This window comes from Nerophis ophidion, linkage group LG11, assembly GCF_033978795.1.
Source record: "Nerophis ophidion isolate RoL-2023_Sa linkage group LG11, RoL_Noph_v1.0, whole genome shotgun sequence".
In the NCBI taxonomy this organism is placed as follows: domain Eukaryota; kingdom Metazoa; phylum Chordata; class Actinopteri; order Syngnathiformes; family Syngnathidae; genus Nerophis; species Nerophis ophidion.
In genome coordinates, this window is record NC_084621.1 from 6,192,726 (window position 1) to 6,210,621 (window position 17,896).

At 39.5% G+C, this 17,896-nt stretch overlaps 1 protein-coding gene across 3 annotated transcripts in view; it reads right to left on the reverse strand.

Moving 5' to 3' along the window:
• The window catches only part of hace1 (HECT domain and ankyrin repeat containing E3 ubiquitin protein ligase 1), an 84,547-nt gene that overhangs the window by 37,516 nt on the left and 29,135 nt on the right, over nt 1-17,896 (reverse strand). For all 3 annotated transcript variants that reach the window (XM_061914969.1, XM_061914970.1, XM_061914968.1), the window contains 9 exons: nt 15,350-15,461; nt 14,156-14,253; nt 13,926-14,013; nt 13,702-13,851; nt 13,281-13,477; nt 12,958-13,089; nt 5,379-5,477; nt 2,599-2,669; nt 2,398-2,511 (listed from right to left, as the gene is read on the reverse strand). In XM_061914969.1, coding sequence (XP_061770953.1) covers nt 2,398-2,511; nt 2,599-2,669; nt 5,379-5,477; nt 12,958-13,089; nt 13,281-13,477; nt 13,702-13,851; nt 13,926-14,013; nt 14,156-14,253; nt 15,350-15,461 — 1,061 coding nt within the window. The remainder of the gene's footprint in view (nt 1-2,397; nt 2,512-2,598; nt 2,670-5,378; nt 5,478-12,957; nt 13,090-13,280; nt 13,478-13,701; nt 13,852-13,925; nt 14,014-14,155; nt 14,254-15,349; nt 15,462-17,896) is intronic.

A 17,896-nucleotide genomic window follows, 5' to 3' on the forward strand; every position in this document is an offset into this window, starting at 1 on the left:
GTGTGAATGTGAGTGTGAATGTTGTCCGTCTATCTGTGTTGGCCCTGCGATGAGGTGGCGACTTGTCCAGGGTGTACCCCGCCTTCCGCCCGATTGTAGCTGAGATAGGCGCCAGCGCCCCCCGCGACCCCAAAAGGGAATAAGCGGTAGAAAATGGATGGATGTAGTTAAAGCTGAACATAAAAAACGTGCTGAAACAAAATGGGGATGCTTTGTCTGTAAGGAAGGGATCAATAGACGGTACTTTGAATGGAATATTTGACTTCATGATTCAATGTGAACAGGCGATATGGCGTAAAATCTATATTGCAATGTATACTGCAGCCTCCTAAGATTAACTTTGGGTATTGGTCCAGTTAGGTTTGTGTATCAATTGTAGTTACAGGGGCAGTCCTGACCATGCCGATACCTAAAAATGTCAAGTTTGTTGAATGATACAATTTTTGATTACAATAAATATCACACAAAAACATAAGATGGCGGTGCAACAATATCAAGGACACATTTATGTTGTTTCTTCCTGTTGGATTTAAATATTTAGATTGTTGCCCTTATAGCCTTCCTGTGTCTAAGGACCTATTTTCAAAGTTTGTAAACAATAACAAAGACGATAAAAGATTTTGTGATTATGAAAAATATAGATCTAATCACTGTAGTATTGGCCATATACTGACACTAAAATTGTATAGTTAACTGTCGATCCTTTTTTGATCTGCCCACCTCTGTTAAACATTCATAGAGCTCTGGCTTAGTGGTTAGCATGGCTTAATGCAGTGTTTTGGTAACGATTAAGACCCATTGTTGGGCCAAGCGCCGAGAGGAATGCCAAAAAAAAAAATGTTTCTAAACTATGGACCGTTTGGGCCGCATCGGAACGCCGTTGCAATACACTTTTCCACCACTCATGGCATCCATCCATCCACTGTCCCACTTGTGATTATGCAATGAGGACGAAAGGTACCACTTTTTTTTTTTATGTTTTTAAATGCGAAGCACATTGTGCTACATTTTATATGTATGAAATGTGCTATACAAATAAATTATGATTAATTGATTGCTAATATTTGCGAAGAGAAGTGTCTTTTCGTGTCTTTCTCGCCATTCCAGGGTCTAAATTGCCTGTCAAAGTGTACCAACTTGTCAGAATACGTCCACGTCCTTCTCAAACCCAGCTCTTCAGTCGATGATGTCAATATTGGCTCAAAAACTAGTGATAACAGAGTCGCTATACGTTAGCGCTTATACTTACAATATCACAAATACGTAGTTAATATACAAGTCACAAAATGTAAATTTGCAAGTATCGTTGACATTTTTTTGAAAGTTTTTTAATTGGGTTTTATGGGTGGAATAGAGGACCTCCCATTGGCGTTGCTGTAAAAGGACTTTGATTGTTAGAATGCATTTTTTTAAAATCCATCCTTTCATAATGATTGTGAATGATGGGCAAAATTCCAAAAAACTTCAGTTCCTCTTTAAGTGCAAAATATGACTTAATTGTTGAATCTGTATTTCCATTTGGACATTAATTGTATAGACAGTTTCGTCATGAAATAAATGTATTGTTATTAGGGGTGTAATGATTGATCGATGCATTGACAGATCGATTTGTATTCCTAAAACTCAAGTATATTGATCTGTGCTCGGCGAGTTTGCCTTTCAAAAGATATGCATCGATTGAGATAATTTTAAAAGGGAATGATCGATACTATAAAAGGAAAACACTGGATTTAAGAACAGCAGAGTTTATATGAAGTTTAACACTTTTAAAAATAAGAACATTAAATATTTTGTCTATTTTTCCTATCTGTGATGTCATCAAAACAAAAATGGATAGCTATTCACAAATGCAAATGCCACAAGACAATATCATAAATTACAACACAACAGCTTTCAGTTACAGCATGAATTGATTAACGTGGACCCCGACTTAAACAAGTTGAAAAACTTATTCGGGTGTTACCATTTAGTGGTCAATTGTACAGAATATGTACTAAACCGTGCAATCTACTAATAAAAGTTTCAATCAATCAATCAATCAAGCAATTAGTTACTTCTGCTAATGTTCTTCTTGTAATCCTACATCTATGTTTCTTGCCCGTTTCAGTTTCAATCAGATCTCCTGCCCTGGACCCCAGAAACTTTAAACCCAATGCCCTGTCCAGATAATTCTCAGCCCCCAAGGCTTACCATGAATTGATTAACGTGGACCCCGACTTAAACAAGTTGAAAAACTTATTCGGGTGTTACCATTTAGTGGTCAATTGTATGGAATATGTACTGAACTGTGCTATCTACTAATAAAAGTATCAATCAATCAATCAATCAAAAAGCATGATTGCAAAAGCTATCACCAATACATGGCTGAAACCAAGACACACCAGTGGAGCTCCTTACCAAGTACTGGAGGTAGGAAGAAGGTTGGAGGTGTATGGCACTGCAGCAATTGTGAACTTCTGTAAACCGCTGCCACCCATCAGATAGGCAAAGCCACCATGAGGAACTCTGGAACTGATAATAAAGGAAAACATGTTATGAGGTTAGTGAAATAAATTTTAATTATTGTTTTATCAAGTTGGTTAGAAGATACAGACACACCTTCCTGTGACAAACTGAAGCATTAGAACTCGTTCTTCCTGGGTTAGGCTTCGCACAACTTCCCAAAACCACTGTAACACAGTATATGGATAAATGTCAGGAGGTAAACTAAAGGTAAATGTGTTCAAACGTTTCCACAATAAGATATATCAAATAATATTTAATTTAATGTTTCTTATAAATGTTGTTATAATTTGACGAGTGCAAAATTATGCTCAAACAGCCAAACTGAAATAAAAACATTACATTATCTTCATACAAGCCCAGTTGCAAAAGAGAAAAAATAAACCTGTAAGAAAGATAAACTGTTCAATTTCACTACTACCAATGTCAAACACAGTGATATTCCGCATGCGGGCATTTTCTAGCCAGATGCTCTAAAACAGGGGTCGGGAACTTTTTTGGCTGAGAGAGCCATACAAGCCAAATATTTCAAAAGTATTTCCGTGAGAGCCATATAAAAAAATGTTTAAGACTGAATACAACAATGAGTGAATTTTTAAGTAAGACCAACACTTTTAGAGTATAATACGTATCTTATTCTTTTTAATAACATTGTTATTCTGAAGCTAACCAACAATAAATAAAATAATTCTTACCATTAATGCGACTTGTTGAACTGGTGCAGTAGAAACCGGATGGATTGATTAAAATGCATGAGAATGTTTAAATTTTGAATGTTATTTTTGACACTGTGATTACCAGCGTGATTTATCTGAGAGCCAGGTGCAGTCATCAAAAGAGCCACATCTGGCTCTGGAGCCATAGGTTCCCTACCCCTGCTCTAAAACAAAACAAGATAACAGAGGCACACGTATAGAATAATAACGATAAATTGTTATTGATCCCCACTCAAATAGTTTATGAAGTGGAAAAAAGAAGAATCCTGATAAACATCTTCAACCTTATGGAAAACATAGATAGTCTTATTAAGAGACTCACAACTTATAGACAACCATTAATTCATGAAAACTTTATTGATTATTTAATTTGTGTTAAAAATTGAGCACAGGAAGTGAAAAAACAAATGTGTTAGAAATTGCTATGAAATTAAAAAAGTGTAGGAATAAATAAGCTATGCGTCTTCCTACTTTTTCAATAATGGTCCTACTAACATACATCCATAAACGTGGACGCATGTGAAAAAGTGCAATATATTTATCTGTACAGTAATGTAATTTATTTATATATATTTGTTTATTTTATATACATATTTATATATTATTTTAATATATTCATTTAATTATATATGCACCTTATTGCTTGTTTTTCATCCTGCACTACCATGAGCTTATGTAACGAAATTTCGTTCTTATCTGTGCTGTAAAGTTTAAATTTGAATGACAATAAAAAGGAAGCCTAAGTCTATAACAGTTCATCATGCATCATCATAGTCAAAGGGGAACTACACTTTTTTTTGGAATATTGCTATCTTTCACAATCATTATGAAAGACATGATGATGGATTGATTTTTTTCAAACAAAGTCTGCTTACAATGGACACCATGGCCGTTCAATTCTGCCTAAAGAGCCCCTAAAACATCCAAACACCTCCATTAGAATGTTATGTACATGATGTAAGTATATATATAATGTAGTAACGGGCACATTTATAATCACATTTTATATTTATGTGTTCTGATCATTTTAAGCACACGCTGTGCATTAATTTAAAAAAACGCATCACATTTGCTTTTTTTTTGCTTTAACCACTGTTACTCACTGCAGACTTTATAAGAGCTAATAAACATACTAAAACATCACTTACTGTACAAGGTCCACTGTCATTAGGATGCCGGCAGCTAGGATGATCATATATTCCCATTTAGATTAAAAATATATCATAATCCTCGCAAAGTAATGTGGTGGGGAGGGGGAATTGGGTAAGGCCGGGAAAGATGGGGACAAGTGCTTTACATGTCATTCTTGCCAGTTCCAGGTCCTCAATGACTGTCAAAGTGTTCAAACTTGTTAGATTATATCTTCAGACATCTACTTTTCAGGTGAGAGGCATGATTTTTGATCCAGAATAAATTTACAGGGAGCAAGGAAGCGAGGAAGCAGCAGACCACTCGATGCTGTAAACATTGGGACTAGCGGAAGCTTTTCCGTCGTCGCTGTAAATAAGTCGTCTGCGTTAGCGCTGGTAACAGCAACATCACTAAAACTGGGTAATGTTCAAGTCACGAAATTTAAATTGAGTTTGTTGTCGCTCTTTGAATGGTTATTCATCTGATTTTTTGGGCGGAATAGAGGAGCTTTCACTGGCTCGGCTGCATGCTGACTTTTATTCAATATTTAAAATGCATTAAAATAAAATCCATCTGCCGTCATGTCTTTTACAAAGAATGTGAATGATAAGCAACATTTTTTTTAAAAGCGCAGTTTCCCTTTAAGGCCGAGTACATACAGTTTTTACTGTGTTCAATCCACCAAATGGTAAGTACTTTTATTGTATTCTAGTTGTATGTTGTGGTATTTGACAGCGATTAACTAATATGTCTACCTATCCGACAGGTAAAAAATTTAAGGTGCCACTTATAATATTGCTTCAACAGTTACATGATGGTTTTTACTTAATTTTCTAATTTTACATTGTTTTCGATGACCAGTAGTTTAGAATGTTCCACTGTAATTACTAAATTCCGTATCTAATTTTCAAAGTCCAATAGTCAAACTTGTGTAATTAACAACTATGCTTTCTTCGTGCATGTCAGTAGATTGGCCGTCCAAACCCTAAAGGAATAATTCCAAGTCACAGTAGTAAATAATGAGCCAACCTGAATGACTGGCTCCTGAGGTTCGTAGCCACTTGTGTATTCAGTGTTCCTGCACCAATCCTGCACATCGATCTCTGGCATCCCTGACAGTAGGAGCTCCTGCACACACAAGCACAAACGGAGTGAAGGAAGAAAAGTCTTATTTCGCCAGAACGTATTGATGCTGGTAAAATGTCGCCCCTGAGGGTACATTTATGTAACATTGCCATCAGATGTGTATACAGCTTTGTGAATAAACGTCACTATTCCGGCTGTGGCATTCACACAAATACTGTATCAATACAATGCAGCTACACTTCTTTGTCATTACGCTGCTAACAGAGGTGATAAACAGCTAATGAGTGTACAACACAAGGTTGAAAAGAGACAGAAAACATTTTTTATGTGCTGTATAAATACAATACATTTTCATTGTAAACGTATTACTGGTATATAAACAACCGAGGAGTATTGTATTGTAATAGGAATGCTCTATTTTTAAAGGTCTGTCATTACTGAGGACTATCAGCATTGTACCTTTAAAATTGAATGCCACATTTTAAAATTCAAACAATTTCTGAAACAATACAATCGTATACAAATATAATGGTCCGTAAACATTGTTTTTGATGCTGACAACAAGGGCACTTAATTCATAGTTCTAGATTTTAAAATGATGTCTAAAAGTACAATTATCCTCAAAATAAACACAGTAGCGCTTTTAGACTTGTTTTTATGCATTTTGAAACTCCAGCTCCAATATGTAAGCGGGTCTGCATTAGCCTGCTGACATCACCTACAGAAGACTGGAGTCAATTTCATATTGCACGGTATGTGTTTTCATCCCAAATCATGATATTTTCACGCAGAATTTGAAGAGAAGATCAAATATGCTCGCCACGTGCATTTTTGCAGTTTGCAGCAAAACAACTAAAGGTGTCAGCCAGCATACATTTCCGAATGATGGAAATATGAAGAAAGTATGGACCTTTCTTGACTCACGCAGAATGGGACAGACAAAGCGAGAGGAGTGTAATTTGCAGCAATCCGGATAGTCGAACCTCGGATTCAGGAGGAACAGTGTGGTTTTCGTCCTGGTCGTGGAACTGTGGACCAGCTCTATACTCTCGGCAGGGTTCTTGAGGGTGCATGGGAGTTTGCCCAACCAGTCTACATGTGCTTTGTGGACTTGGAGAAGGCATTCGACCGTGTCCCTCGGGAAGTCCTGTGGGGAGTGCTCAGAGAGTATGGGGTATCGGACTGTCTTATTGTGGCGGTCCGCTCCCTGTATGATCAGTGCCAGAGCTTGGTCCGCATTGCTGGCAGTAAGTCGAACACATTTCCAGTGAGGGTTGGACTCCGCCAAGGCTGTCCTTTGTCACCGATTCTGTTCATAACTTTTATGGACAGAATTTCTAGGCGCAGCCAAGGCGTTGAGGGGATCCGGTTTGGTGGCCACGGGATTAGGTCTCTGCTTTTTGCAGATGATGTAGTCCTGATGGCTTCATCTGGCCGGGATCTTCAGCTCTCACTGGATCGGTTCGCAGCTGAGTGTGAAGCGACCGGAATGAGAATCAGCACCTCCAAGTCCGAGTCCATGGTTCTCGCTCGGAAAAGGTTGGAGTGCCATCTCCGGGTTGGGGAGGAGACCCTTCCCCAAGTGGAGGAGTTCAAGTACCTAGGAGTCTTGTTCACGAGTGGGGGAAGAGTGGATCGTGAGATCGACAGGCGGATCGGTGCGGCGTCTTCAGTAATGCGGATGTTGTATCGATCCGTTGTGGTGAAGAAGGAGCTGAGCCGGAAGGCAAAGCTCTCAATTTACCGGTCGATTTACGTTCCCATCCTCACCTATGGTCATGAGCTTTGGGTCATGACCGAAAGGATAAGATCACGGGTACAAGCGGCCGAAATGAGTTTCCTCCGTCGGGTGGCGGGGCTCTCCCTTAGAGATAGGGTGAGAAGCTCTGCCATCCGGGATGAGCTCAACGTAAAGTCGCTGCTCCTCCACATCGAGAGGAGCCAGATGAGGTGGTTCGGGCATCTGGTCAGGATGCCACCCGAACGCCTCCCTAGGGAGGTGTTTAGGGCACGTCCAGCCGGTAGGAGGCCACGGGGAAGACCCAGGACACATTGGGAAGACTATGTCTCCCGGCTGGCCTGGGAACGCCTCGGGATCCCCCGGGAAGAGCTAGACGAAGTGGCTGGAGATAGGGAAGTCTGGGCTGCCCTGCTTAGGCTGCTGCCCCCGCGACCCGACCTCGGATAAGCGGAAGATGATGGATGGATGGATGGCATTTGAATGATTCTGACAAAGAAGAAAAAGGGTTTTGGTCGCAGTTTGGATGGAAAAAAATGTAAAGACTCGAGCAAAATGTGATTATGAAAATTAGAAGGACTTCAAAAAATTGAGAAAGAAGTGCAGACCTGTGGCCTCGTTTATTAAGAGTTGCTACTACTACTAAAAATCCAGAAGACAGCGTACGCAAGAAAAAATACAGATGTATTCAAGTGTGCGCATGTACTGCTCCAAGGAAATTTCTGTGTTACATTCGGCAGATGTCTGCGTGGCGTGAAACACGCAAATCATATTAAAAATAACAATGTGCCTGAGCTCTACAGTATGACTGAGTAGGAGGTGCTTCTTTCTCGTGTTTCGAATGATCAAAAGAGGGTTGAGATTGTGAGCATGCTGTGTGCTCCGAAAACCGCACACAGGATGAAATGAAGAAAAAACAACAAATAATCGAACATCAGGAAGAAGGTAAAGAGGAAAATGGATGTGCATGGCCAAAAGAGGCGAGCCAGGGGACCGGAAAATAAAGTGGTGCTGCGAAGCTGCGCCCCATTTAAAGATAGCTGCTTCAATAAGATATAAAACTTTAAAAGACGTGGACGACTCCAATTACCTCCAAGATGTATAATTTGTGTAACAAAATGTGTTCCAACAATAAAGCCTACTCACAGCCAGATTACGGTTTCATGTAAAAAAATATGTACTATTACATTTGCAATCTCATAAATTTAAAGATGCCAGCATATCACAAAGGATATGATATACTTTCTCATGTTTGATTGGTCAAGTTAATATTACATCACAGGAAAAAACTTGCTGACGCAGCTGTTTGTGACCCAGTCCTCCACCATCTCCGGTGCGAGTTTTCCACTGTCCGCCCGACTGGCTGTGACTGCAATATGCGTTATTATTATGAATATGAAGAATTAAATGCATTGGCAAAAAGTGAATTTTGTGTCTTCGCCTTTATTTTTTAATATTGTAGAAATCAAATATTATCAAAATCCTAACGATCACCTAGGCCTCGCACATTTCACTCAATACATGAATTGATTAACGTGGACCCCGACTTAAACAAGTTGAAAAACTTATTCGGGTGTTACCATTTAGTGGTCAATTGTACGGAATATGTACTGTACTGTGCAATCTACTAATAAAAGTATCAATCAATCAATCAAAAACATCTCAACTTTGCCATGGAAAAGGGCAGACAGCAGGTTTTTGTGCCTACACAAGCTTAAGAAATTTGAGAGAAAAAAAAAGTTAAGCCACAAGTATTCTGTTTTGTGTCCTCTTCAATTGATGTTTTACTCAAGATGCTTGAGTACGCGCTGAAAGAGCAAGAGGAAACACAGGCTATGGAAGAGGAGATTGAAGAGTAGGGAAGTCCGGAAATGGTGATTCTTTAAGATATCGTTCTTGTTAATAATGTTAACCATATCAGTTTTTAAGTCATCAGAGACCCGGGCAACAAAAACATGCAATTAAGTGTTTAAAATAATAGTTTTATATGCCTTTATCCACACTGTCTTTGCGAGGAAATGAGGTCCAGTTTTGTGGATGACGCCACATCAAGAGGGGGCGACATATTGAGTCTGACAATGGAAAGAGGGCTTTCCGAGTACAATTAGTTATCTTACAATTACTCAAAAACTAATTGATAGTATAGACAATGACAGTCAGAATCAGCAAAAAATACATGAAGATAACTTTTGGTCATCTGAATGCTATTGGTCTTTTTGGGGGGAATTTTGTCTATCATTCACAATTCTCATTCTAGACAAAACCACTTATGTCCTTCTTATATATGCATTCTAATTTGTAATATACGGCAAGTACGAGGTGACTAACAATGAAGTTATTAGGAGTCATCTCTTGCCCCCGCAAAGCCCTCATCCAAAAACCGCCAACAATACTCCATTTTGACCTGAATATTAACCAAGTAGTAGCAATGTTGTTATAATAAGCTCTAACGCTGAAAAACTACTTTCCGTGGCGCCGTGATCATAGAGCATTAACTATGATAAATATGATTTCATATGATATATATATTTTTTTTTAAATTGATTTCAACTCTGTACACTGCTGCTGGAATTTTAATTTTCCTGAAGGAATCAATAAAGTACTATCTATCTATCTATCTATCTATCTATCTATCTATCTAGCTTATACATACTGAGCCAGTGAGCTGCTTCATCTCCTTGGAGTAGGTAAAAGTCTGTAATAGATTATAACTCATGCATCTCACCTTTATAGTTGAACGTTGTGACTATAAACCAACAACTTTGACCCAGAGTTCGCATAAAAAGACAAGAAAAAAAGACGCTAGTTAGCAGCACCTTTGTTTTAACCCTTTGTTAAAAAAGTTGAAGTACCAAGTGTGTCACACAAACACTGGGTGTGGCGAAATTACTCTCTGCATTTGACCCTTCCCCATGTTCACCCATTGGGAGGTGAGGGGAGCAGTGAGCAGCAGCGGTGGCCGCGTGAGGGTAATGGTTAATTCTTCCTCTAAATGGGAATATATAAACATCCCATCAGTCGGCATCCAGTGAAAACAGGCATTGTACATGCATGGTGATTGTTTAATTGAGTTAGTGGTTTGTATTTTTTGTTTGGCACTTAGCAATAGAGCTACTTGCAGGATCTGCTTATCACATATCTTCTAAAACTTGCAGCTCATCGTCCTTATATTCAAGTTGTGGATCCTCATTTGTCCCAAAGTAATCTGTGTTGTTAGCTCTCATAAAAGTCTGCCATTATTAGTAGTAATAGTTGTTGAAGAAAATATTTAACATTGTAATGCTTTTTTAAACTTAATGCGCCGCCGCTTGCTTAAAATGATCAGAATGCATTATTATTACATGTTATCATTATTGTGCCTGTTACTAAATTACATATATACTTACAGCGTGTATATAAAACATTGATGGATGTTTTTGGATGTTTTTTTGGAGCGCTTTATAGGCGGAACATATCGAAACTATTACCTCCATGCCACTTTGCTGGCATTCATTTACAAGTTCAAATGTTTTTTTTTTCTGTGCTTGTCCCACATAAGGTTTGTAAAAAAAAAGAAAGAAAAAAAAGGAGCAGTTCTCCTTTACGTTTTACAAACCCCGTTTCCATATGAGTTAGGAAATTGTGTTAGATGTAAATATAAACGGAATACAATGATTTGCAAATTATTTTCAACCCATATTCAGTTGAATATGCTACAAAGACAACATATTTGATGTTCAAACTGATAAACATGTTTTTGTTTGCAAATAATCATTAACTTTAGAATTTGATGCCAGCAACACGTGACAAAGAAGTTGGGAAAGGTGGCAATAAATACTGATAAAGTTGAGGAATGCTCATCAAACACTTATTTGAAACATCCCATAGGTGTGCAGGCTAATTGGGAACAGGTGGGTGCCATGATTGGGTATAAAAGCAGCGTCCATGAAATGCCAAGTAATTCACAAACAAGGATGGGGCGAGGGTCACCACTTTGTAAGCAAATTGTCGAACAGTTTTAGAACAACATTTCTCAACGAGCTAATGCAAGGAATCTAAGGATTGTACCATTTACAGTTCGTAAAATCATCAAAAGGTTCAGAGAATCTGGAGAAATCACTGCACGTAAGCGATGATATTACAGAACTTTGATCCCTCAGGTGGCACTGCATCAAAAACCAACATCATGGTGTAAATGATATCACCACATGGGCTCAGGAAAACTTCATAAAAAACACTGTCAGTAACTACAGTTGGTCGCTACATCTGTAAGAAGGTAAAACTTTATTATGCAAAGCAAAACCCATTTATCAACAACACCCACAAACACCGCCGGCTTCGCTGGGCACGAGCTCATCTATGATGTACTGATGCAAAGTGGAAAAGTGTTCTGTGGTCTGACGAGTACACATTTCAAATTATATTTGGAAACTATGGATGTGGTGTCCTCCGGAACAAAGAAGAAAATAACCACCCGGATTGTTATAGGCGCAAAGTTCGAAAGCCAGCATCTGTGATGGTATGGGGGTGTATTAGTGCCTAAGGCATGGGTAACTTACACATCTGTGAAGGCACCATTAATGCTGAATGATCCATACAGGTTTTGGAGCAACATATGTTGTCATCCAAGCAACGTTATCATGGACGCCTCTATTTATTTCAGCAAGACAATGCCAAGCCACATGTTACAACAGTGTGGATTCGTAGTAAAAGAGCGTGGGTACTTTCCTGGCCCGCCTGCAGTCTAGACCAGTCCCCCATCGAAAATGCTGTTGAACGACTGAAGCTCTACATAAAACTAGAATGGGAAAGAATTCCACTTTCAAAGCTTCAACAATTATTTTCCTCAGTTCCCAAACGTTTATTGAGTGTTGTTAAAAGAAAAGTTGATGTAACACAGTAGTGAGCATGCCCTTTCCCAATTACTTTGGCACGTGTTGCGACCATGAAATTCTAAGTTAATTATTATTTGCAAAAAGACGAAGTTTATGAGTTTAAACATCAAATATCTTGTCTTTGTAGTGCATTCAATTGAATTTGGGTTGAAAAGGATTTGCAAATCATTGCATTCTGTTTATATTTACATCTAACACAATTTCCCAACTCATATGGAAACGGGGTTTGTATTATACAGCAGTCAACTTTGTATGCTCTGCACGCAGACGGTAAGTGTTGGTGGACCAAACAGCACACATCAAAATTGCAGCACAACCACAACCAAACACAAACACACTCAGTGGAATTTAGTGGTGACTGGCAGGTGGGAGGCTCCAACAAATAAACCGCAGTGTCTGTGTTTGTGTCTGTTCATTTTAGTAAAAAAAAACAGGGACACTGTTCAAAATAGAGCCCATGAAATGGAGGATATTAGTTAATTAGTTGCGGTGTGCACTTGGAATGGGGTAAAAATGCAAAATGGGACGGCTTTTTTAATTTTGAAAGAACCCATAAATTAAACAGGTTTTTGATTGTCAATATTTTCCAGATGAGAAACGACCGTGTGACCGAGATGTGTTTAAACAAACGCAGGGAGGAATAACACAATTGATCCATGTTTAAGTGAGAACATTACATCTGCCAACACAAGGGCGGGAAAACCCCCCACAACCTGAGCTAAATAGGGAGTTGGGGCTTCAAGGTGACCCCATCCTTTTGGTCCTAACCCCCAAGCCAGCCGTGGCTAATCATTCCCTATATTAGATGCAAGAGGGACAAGCTGGCAGTGGGGAACAAGGTGAATAGCAACTGTTAAAGTCAATGAGGAGAAGTGTGCGAAATAGACAAGAGGGAGGGACGAGCGCTTACCAATTCATATTCATCAAAAAGCTGGATTAGTGAGGGCGGGATGAAAGTGTGGAATCCTTGCAAGAAGGCATTTATCTGAGGCTGGATGGCCCGTGTCATTCTTAGCTCTGTCACCAGTTGCACATACTCAGCCTGGTGAATAGACAAACACAAACACAAAAAAATAACATCTTTAGAAAACAGAAAAAAACGACTGTTCATGGTTATCCTGTCAAGCTGACTAACTTTGGCACAAAGAGACATAGAGATTACTTGTACTGCCTGACTATGCAGCCAAAGAAGACAGGTCTGTAGAAAAAAAACACACACACGATAAAAAGTACCTTATTGTCCTGAGTCACAATGATGCTTATGCCTCCTGGTTTGAGAGGCACTTCTTCCATGGCACCAAACACGTCAGTCTCCACGGAGAAAGTGAGTTCCAGACCTAAATCACTAATGTCATTGTCCAGGATCCACTGCAAGTTCTTGGCATACTCGGGATCTATAGATGACACATCCTGGTAGTTCACTGGGATACCTGGAACAACCAAATAAAAAGGCAGAAAAACAAAGTAAGTTAAGTTTCAATAACTGTATGTAGACACTTATATTCCTATCCCTACAACAATGGTGTAGCAAATGGTCATCATAATATTCCACAGAGACTTCAAACCCGACTCATACACAGTGTCGTTACTTAAAAGTTCAGGTCTTAAGTGAAGACCTATTATCATCATCATCATATTGTATAATTCCTTTTACCTAGAATGTGTTTGTAGAAGGAGCGGGTGAAATAGATATTGACCAGCTGCCTGTGATACAGAGCGAGACCCAAAATTTGGCCTGCAAACCGGAAGTAGTTCAGGTGGTCTGGATTCACCGAAGAGTTACTGTTGGGCTGGAAAGTTGTACCTGTAAAATCAGAGGCACATTGTAAAACACATGGATTCTACAAAAAAAGATGGTTGTCATACTGAATGGTATACCATCAGCTGACTGAGTGAAGAGAGCATAGTCTGGATTGATGATCTCATTGGACAGGATGTCAAACCACTCCCGAACAACACCCTGACCCTGTAAAACATGTGAAGTTCAAATGACAACACGGTTCTCGGAGTATGGCATCACTGCTGACTGATAATCTGACAAGCGAGACAAGGTGGATAAGAAGTTGTCTTGCTGAGAAACTGTTGTGTGTCACCATCAAAATACGCACCATTCCCTCTTCGCCATGAAAGCGGACCGCAATCCCTTGCTTCAGCTTCTCATTGGTAGACTTGGAAACCATCTCACAGCTGCTTCGAAATATTGAGTCTGTTGACATAATGCGAAGATATTTCGGATTTTTGATGAATAAATGAACAACACAGCAGGATACCTGCACAGTTTTATGAAATAAATTACAAAGCTGTACCAAAAAATAAACATTAACTATAAGTGTAGTATTTTGCCCATCTAAGGAAAACTACTAGATTTGTCAGAAGAATTCCAAGACTAGTGTGACAAGGATATATTTCGAATCTAAAATAAAAGTTTACCCCCCTCAACGTAATTCCTCTGTATTTTAAGGCACTTACCCAGCCATCTCTGCTGAGTTTCTAACATTCACAAGGTGTTTGCATTATTATTACTGGTATAATTTTTTTACTGATTTGTTAGTGTTACCGTCACGTAATACTTGTACATATATGTGCTTAGGCACTTGACGCCTTGAACATGGAACTGTTGGATGCTAAGGGCATTGTAAACTGGCTCACAGTGAAGCAGCCACCAGTTTTCCTGCCTCTTCTCGCACACTGAATAGACGTGCTGGTTGACGGCCTAGTGGTTAGAATGTCCGCCCTTAGACGGTAGGTCAGTTCAAACCACGGCTGAGTCATACCAAACACTATTAAAATGGGACCCATTAACTCCCTGCTTGACACTCCGCATCAAAGGTTGGAATTGGGGGTTAAATCACCAAAAATGATTCCCGGGCGCGGCCACCGCTGCTGCTCACTGCTCCCCTCACCTCCCAGGGGGTGATCAAGGGTGATGGGTCAAATGCTGAGAATAATTCCGCCACACCTAGTGTGTGTAGGACAATCATGGGTACTTTAACTTTCACTTTTAACATAGAAGATAAACATCAACAGTTTTGGAAATTCTTTGACCCAAATCGCATATTAGACAAGAACTATTCCTCAGTATGCTGCAGCGTAGGTAAACAAAAAATGTTTAAGTATAATAAAGATAATAAATGAATACCTCTCTAAAAGTAATATAACAAAAAATTACACATTAAATTATAAAACAAGTTCCAGATCTCATTAGATTGTGCAGGTCTGCCCTAATAATGTGGTTGGCTCAAAATCAACTAATTTAACCTCCGATGTCCTTCACACATGGACATTGAAGTTTCTGTGTGCACCTCTGTGGATGAGTAGGATGTCACTCTCATTGACCGGACGATGAACCATGTCGGAGTCTGGCTGACCAGCAAGGAGATGTTCGTAGAACCACTCACAGCGATCCTTAAAGGGCTGTGGAGAAATGCACAACTTTGACAAACATCACACAGCACTTATTCCTCTTAAACTAATTACCAATTTGCCTCACTTTCAAATCTAAGACTGTGGATTTTCAGTCTCAACCAACGGCCTGGAAAGCCTTTTTTGTTGAAATACTTTTCTGTAATACAGAGTTGGAGCTGAGCTTTATTTGCATAATGTATGCCTTTGTTCTCTAAGCGCTGGAGGTAGAGTGAAGGATGAGTGTAGAGAGAGAGAAAGAGAGGTTTTTCCTCCTGGGGCTGTGAGGCGTACCGAGAGAGAAATCAGATGAAATCAAATTCACCAGGTTAAAGTCTGTAATTAAAACAAGGGCCTGCTCCCAGGCGAGCCATAATCCATACATAACAAGGCTTGGCATTCTGCAGCTCAAATATGAATACAGACGAGCAAGTAGCATAAAAAGCTGAAGCAGCGGTTTTTGATTGAAGAAGTCAGATAAATAGAACCTAAGGCAAGTGTTGTGGCCATAGCTATAACACTTTTAAAAAAAGAGCCAAGAGAAAAGTTGTAAAATAGGTCTTTATGTGGCCATAGCTATAACACTTTTAAAAAAAGAGCCAAGAGAAAAGTTGTAAAATAGGTCTTTATATTGGATAACATAGGACAATTAGATAAAAACATGACATGATGTTTTTCGGACTATCTAAATATTTGTGTTGTTCATCTCATTGTGTGCAACAAGGAAATGACACAACAATACAACAAATCAGGGGTGTCCAAACATCTGCCAGCAAGGGGCCGCATGCTGAAATTCAAAAGATTGCCGGGGGCCATTTCGATATTTTTTTCACTTTAATGATACAAAAAAACAATCACAAATACCATTATATAATAAACTATTTAAAAAAAACATAATCTTAGCTGTTGTGTAATTAATGATAAAGCAAATAGTAAATAGTAAATGAGTTATACTTGTATAACACTTTTCTACCTTCAAGGTGTTCAAAGCACTTTGACATTATTTCCACATTCACACACACATTCACTGGACCTAACCACAACCCATCAGGAGCAAAGCTGAAATGTCTTGCTCAAGGACAGCATGGACATGACTAAGATCGCAGAGGCCAGGGATTGATCCAGGAACCCTCAGGTTGCTGACAAGGCCACTTGACCAACCGAGCCATGCCGTGATTGTAGAGAAATATTCACACAAACACAGCAGCTGTGCTACCCACAAATTGTGCTAGTACTGTCTTCAAATAGCTGAATCAGACTCGTCTTGTACCCGCCTTCCGCCCAAATGCAGCTGAGATAGGCCCTAGAACCCCCCCCGCGACCCCAAACAGGACAAGCGGTAGGAAATGGATGGATGGAGACTCCTCTAAACGGAATCGTTGAATCTTCGACTATCAACCTCGCAGTTGAATCGTCAGACATTAAACCCGCACCTCCCTCAATGGGAGTTAAGTACCTGCTGTGATGTGTCAGGAATTGAGAATGGATCAATTGCATTCATCATTAATAGAATATTGTTGTGTGCAGACAAATTGTTTAGAGAGAGTAAGAGCTCATTCTTAGGCCCTTTCTATATTAAGCCAGATAACTCCTTAAACCCAGTGTCAGCCACACTAACCCATCGTTTAAGGTTCCCCTCCTTGGGAATTCTTTTACACTGGTAAGTGCACAGTCTATTTCCTGAATCACTGGCTCCTAGCTTGGTATAGACTCATTGATCGTTTATAAACTGAATTCGGAGAGGAAGTGACGTCAGAAACAATGCGCCACAGCCAGCTTCATAAAAAGCGGTTTCCACTCAGAGGTAAACACTAGAAAGATGGAAGCATATCATCCAGACATGCCTGTGTTTCTCCTTCTTCGACATAAACAGGCGCTTGTAGAAATCACATGAGACGGAAACGTGCGATTGCAACTATTTCGGATACACCACATCTCATACGGCAAAATAGCAATGTTGAGCAACGGTTTTGGATAAGGCCTGGAAGAACGGCAGCCTGTTGGGATATTTATGTCAACGAGTGTGTTGTGCCAGAGGAATGGCAAGAAAACTTTCGAATGTCCAGGTCAGCTGTGATTCTACCTTGCAGAAAACATTTATCGAAGGGGAGACAACGAGAATGCGGGCTCCCATGGATGTGATAAAAAAGGTAGCATGTAGTTTGTATTACTTGGTCGAAGAAGGAAGACTTTGGAAAACAAATAAGAAATCGAAATTAACATTTTGCTTGCATCTCTTCATCACTTCCTCTCCGAACTCAGTTTGTAAACGATTAATGAGTCCATACAAAACTAAGAGCCGGAGATTCAAGTACTACACGGCACACTTACCTGTGTAAAAAATTATCCAAGTAGGGGAACCTTAAACGACTGTTTAGTGTGGCTGACAGGGTGCTTAGGCTAAATAATTATTTGTTTAAGGAGTTGTCCAACTTAGTGAAAAAAGG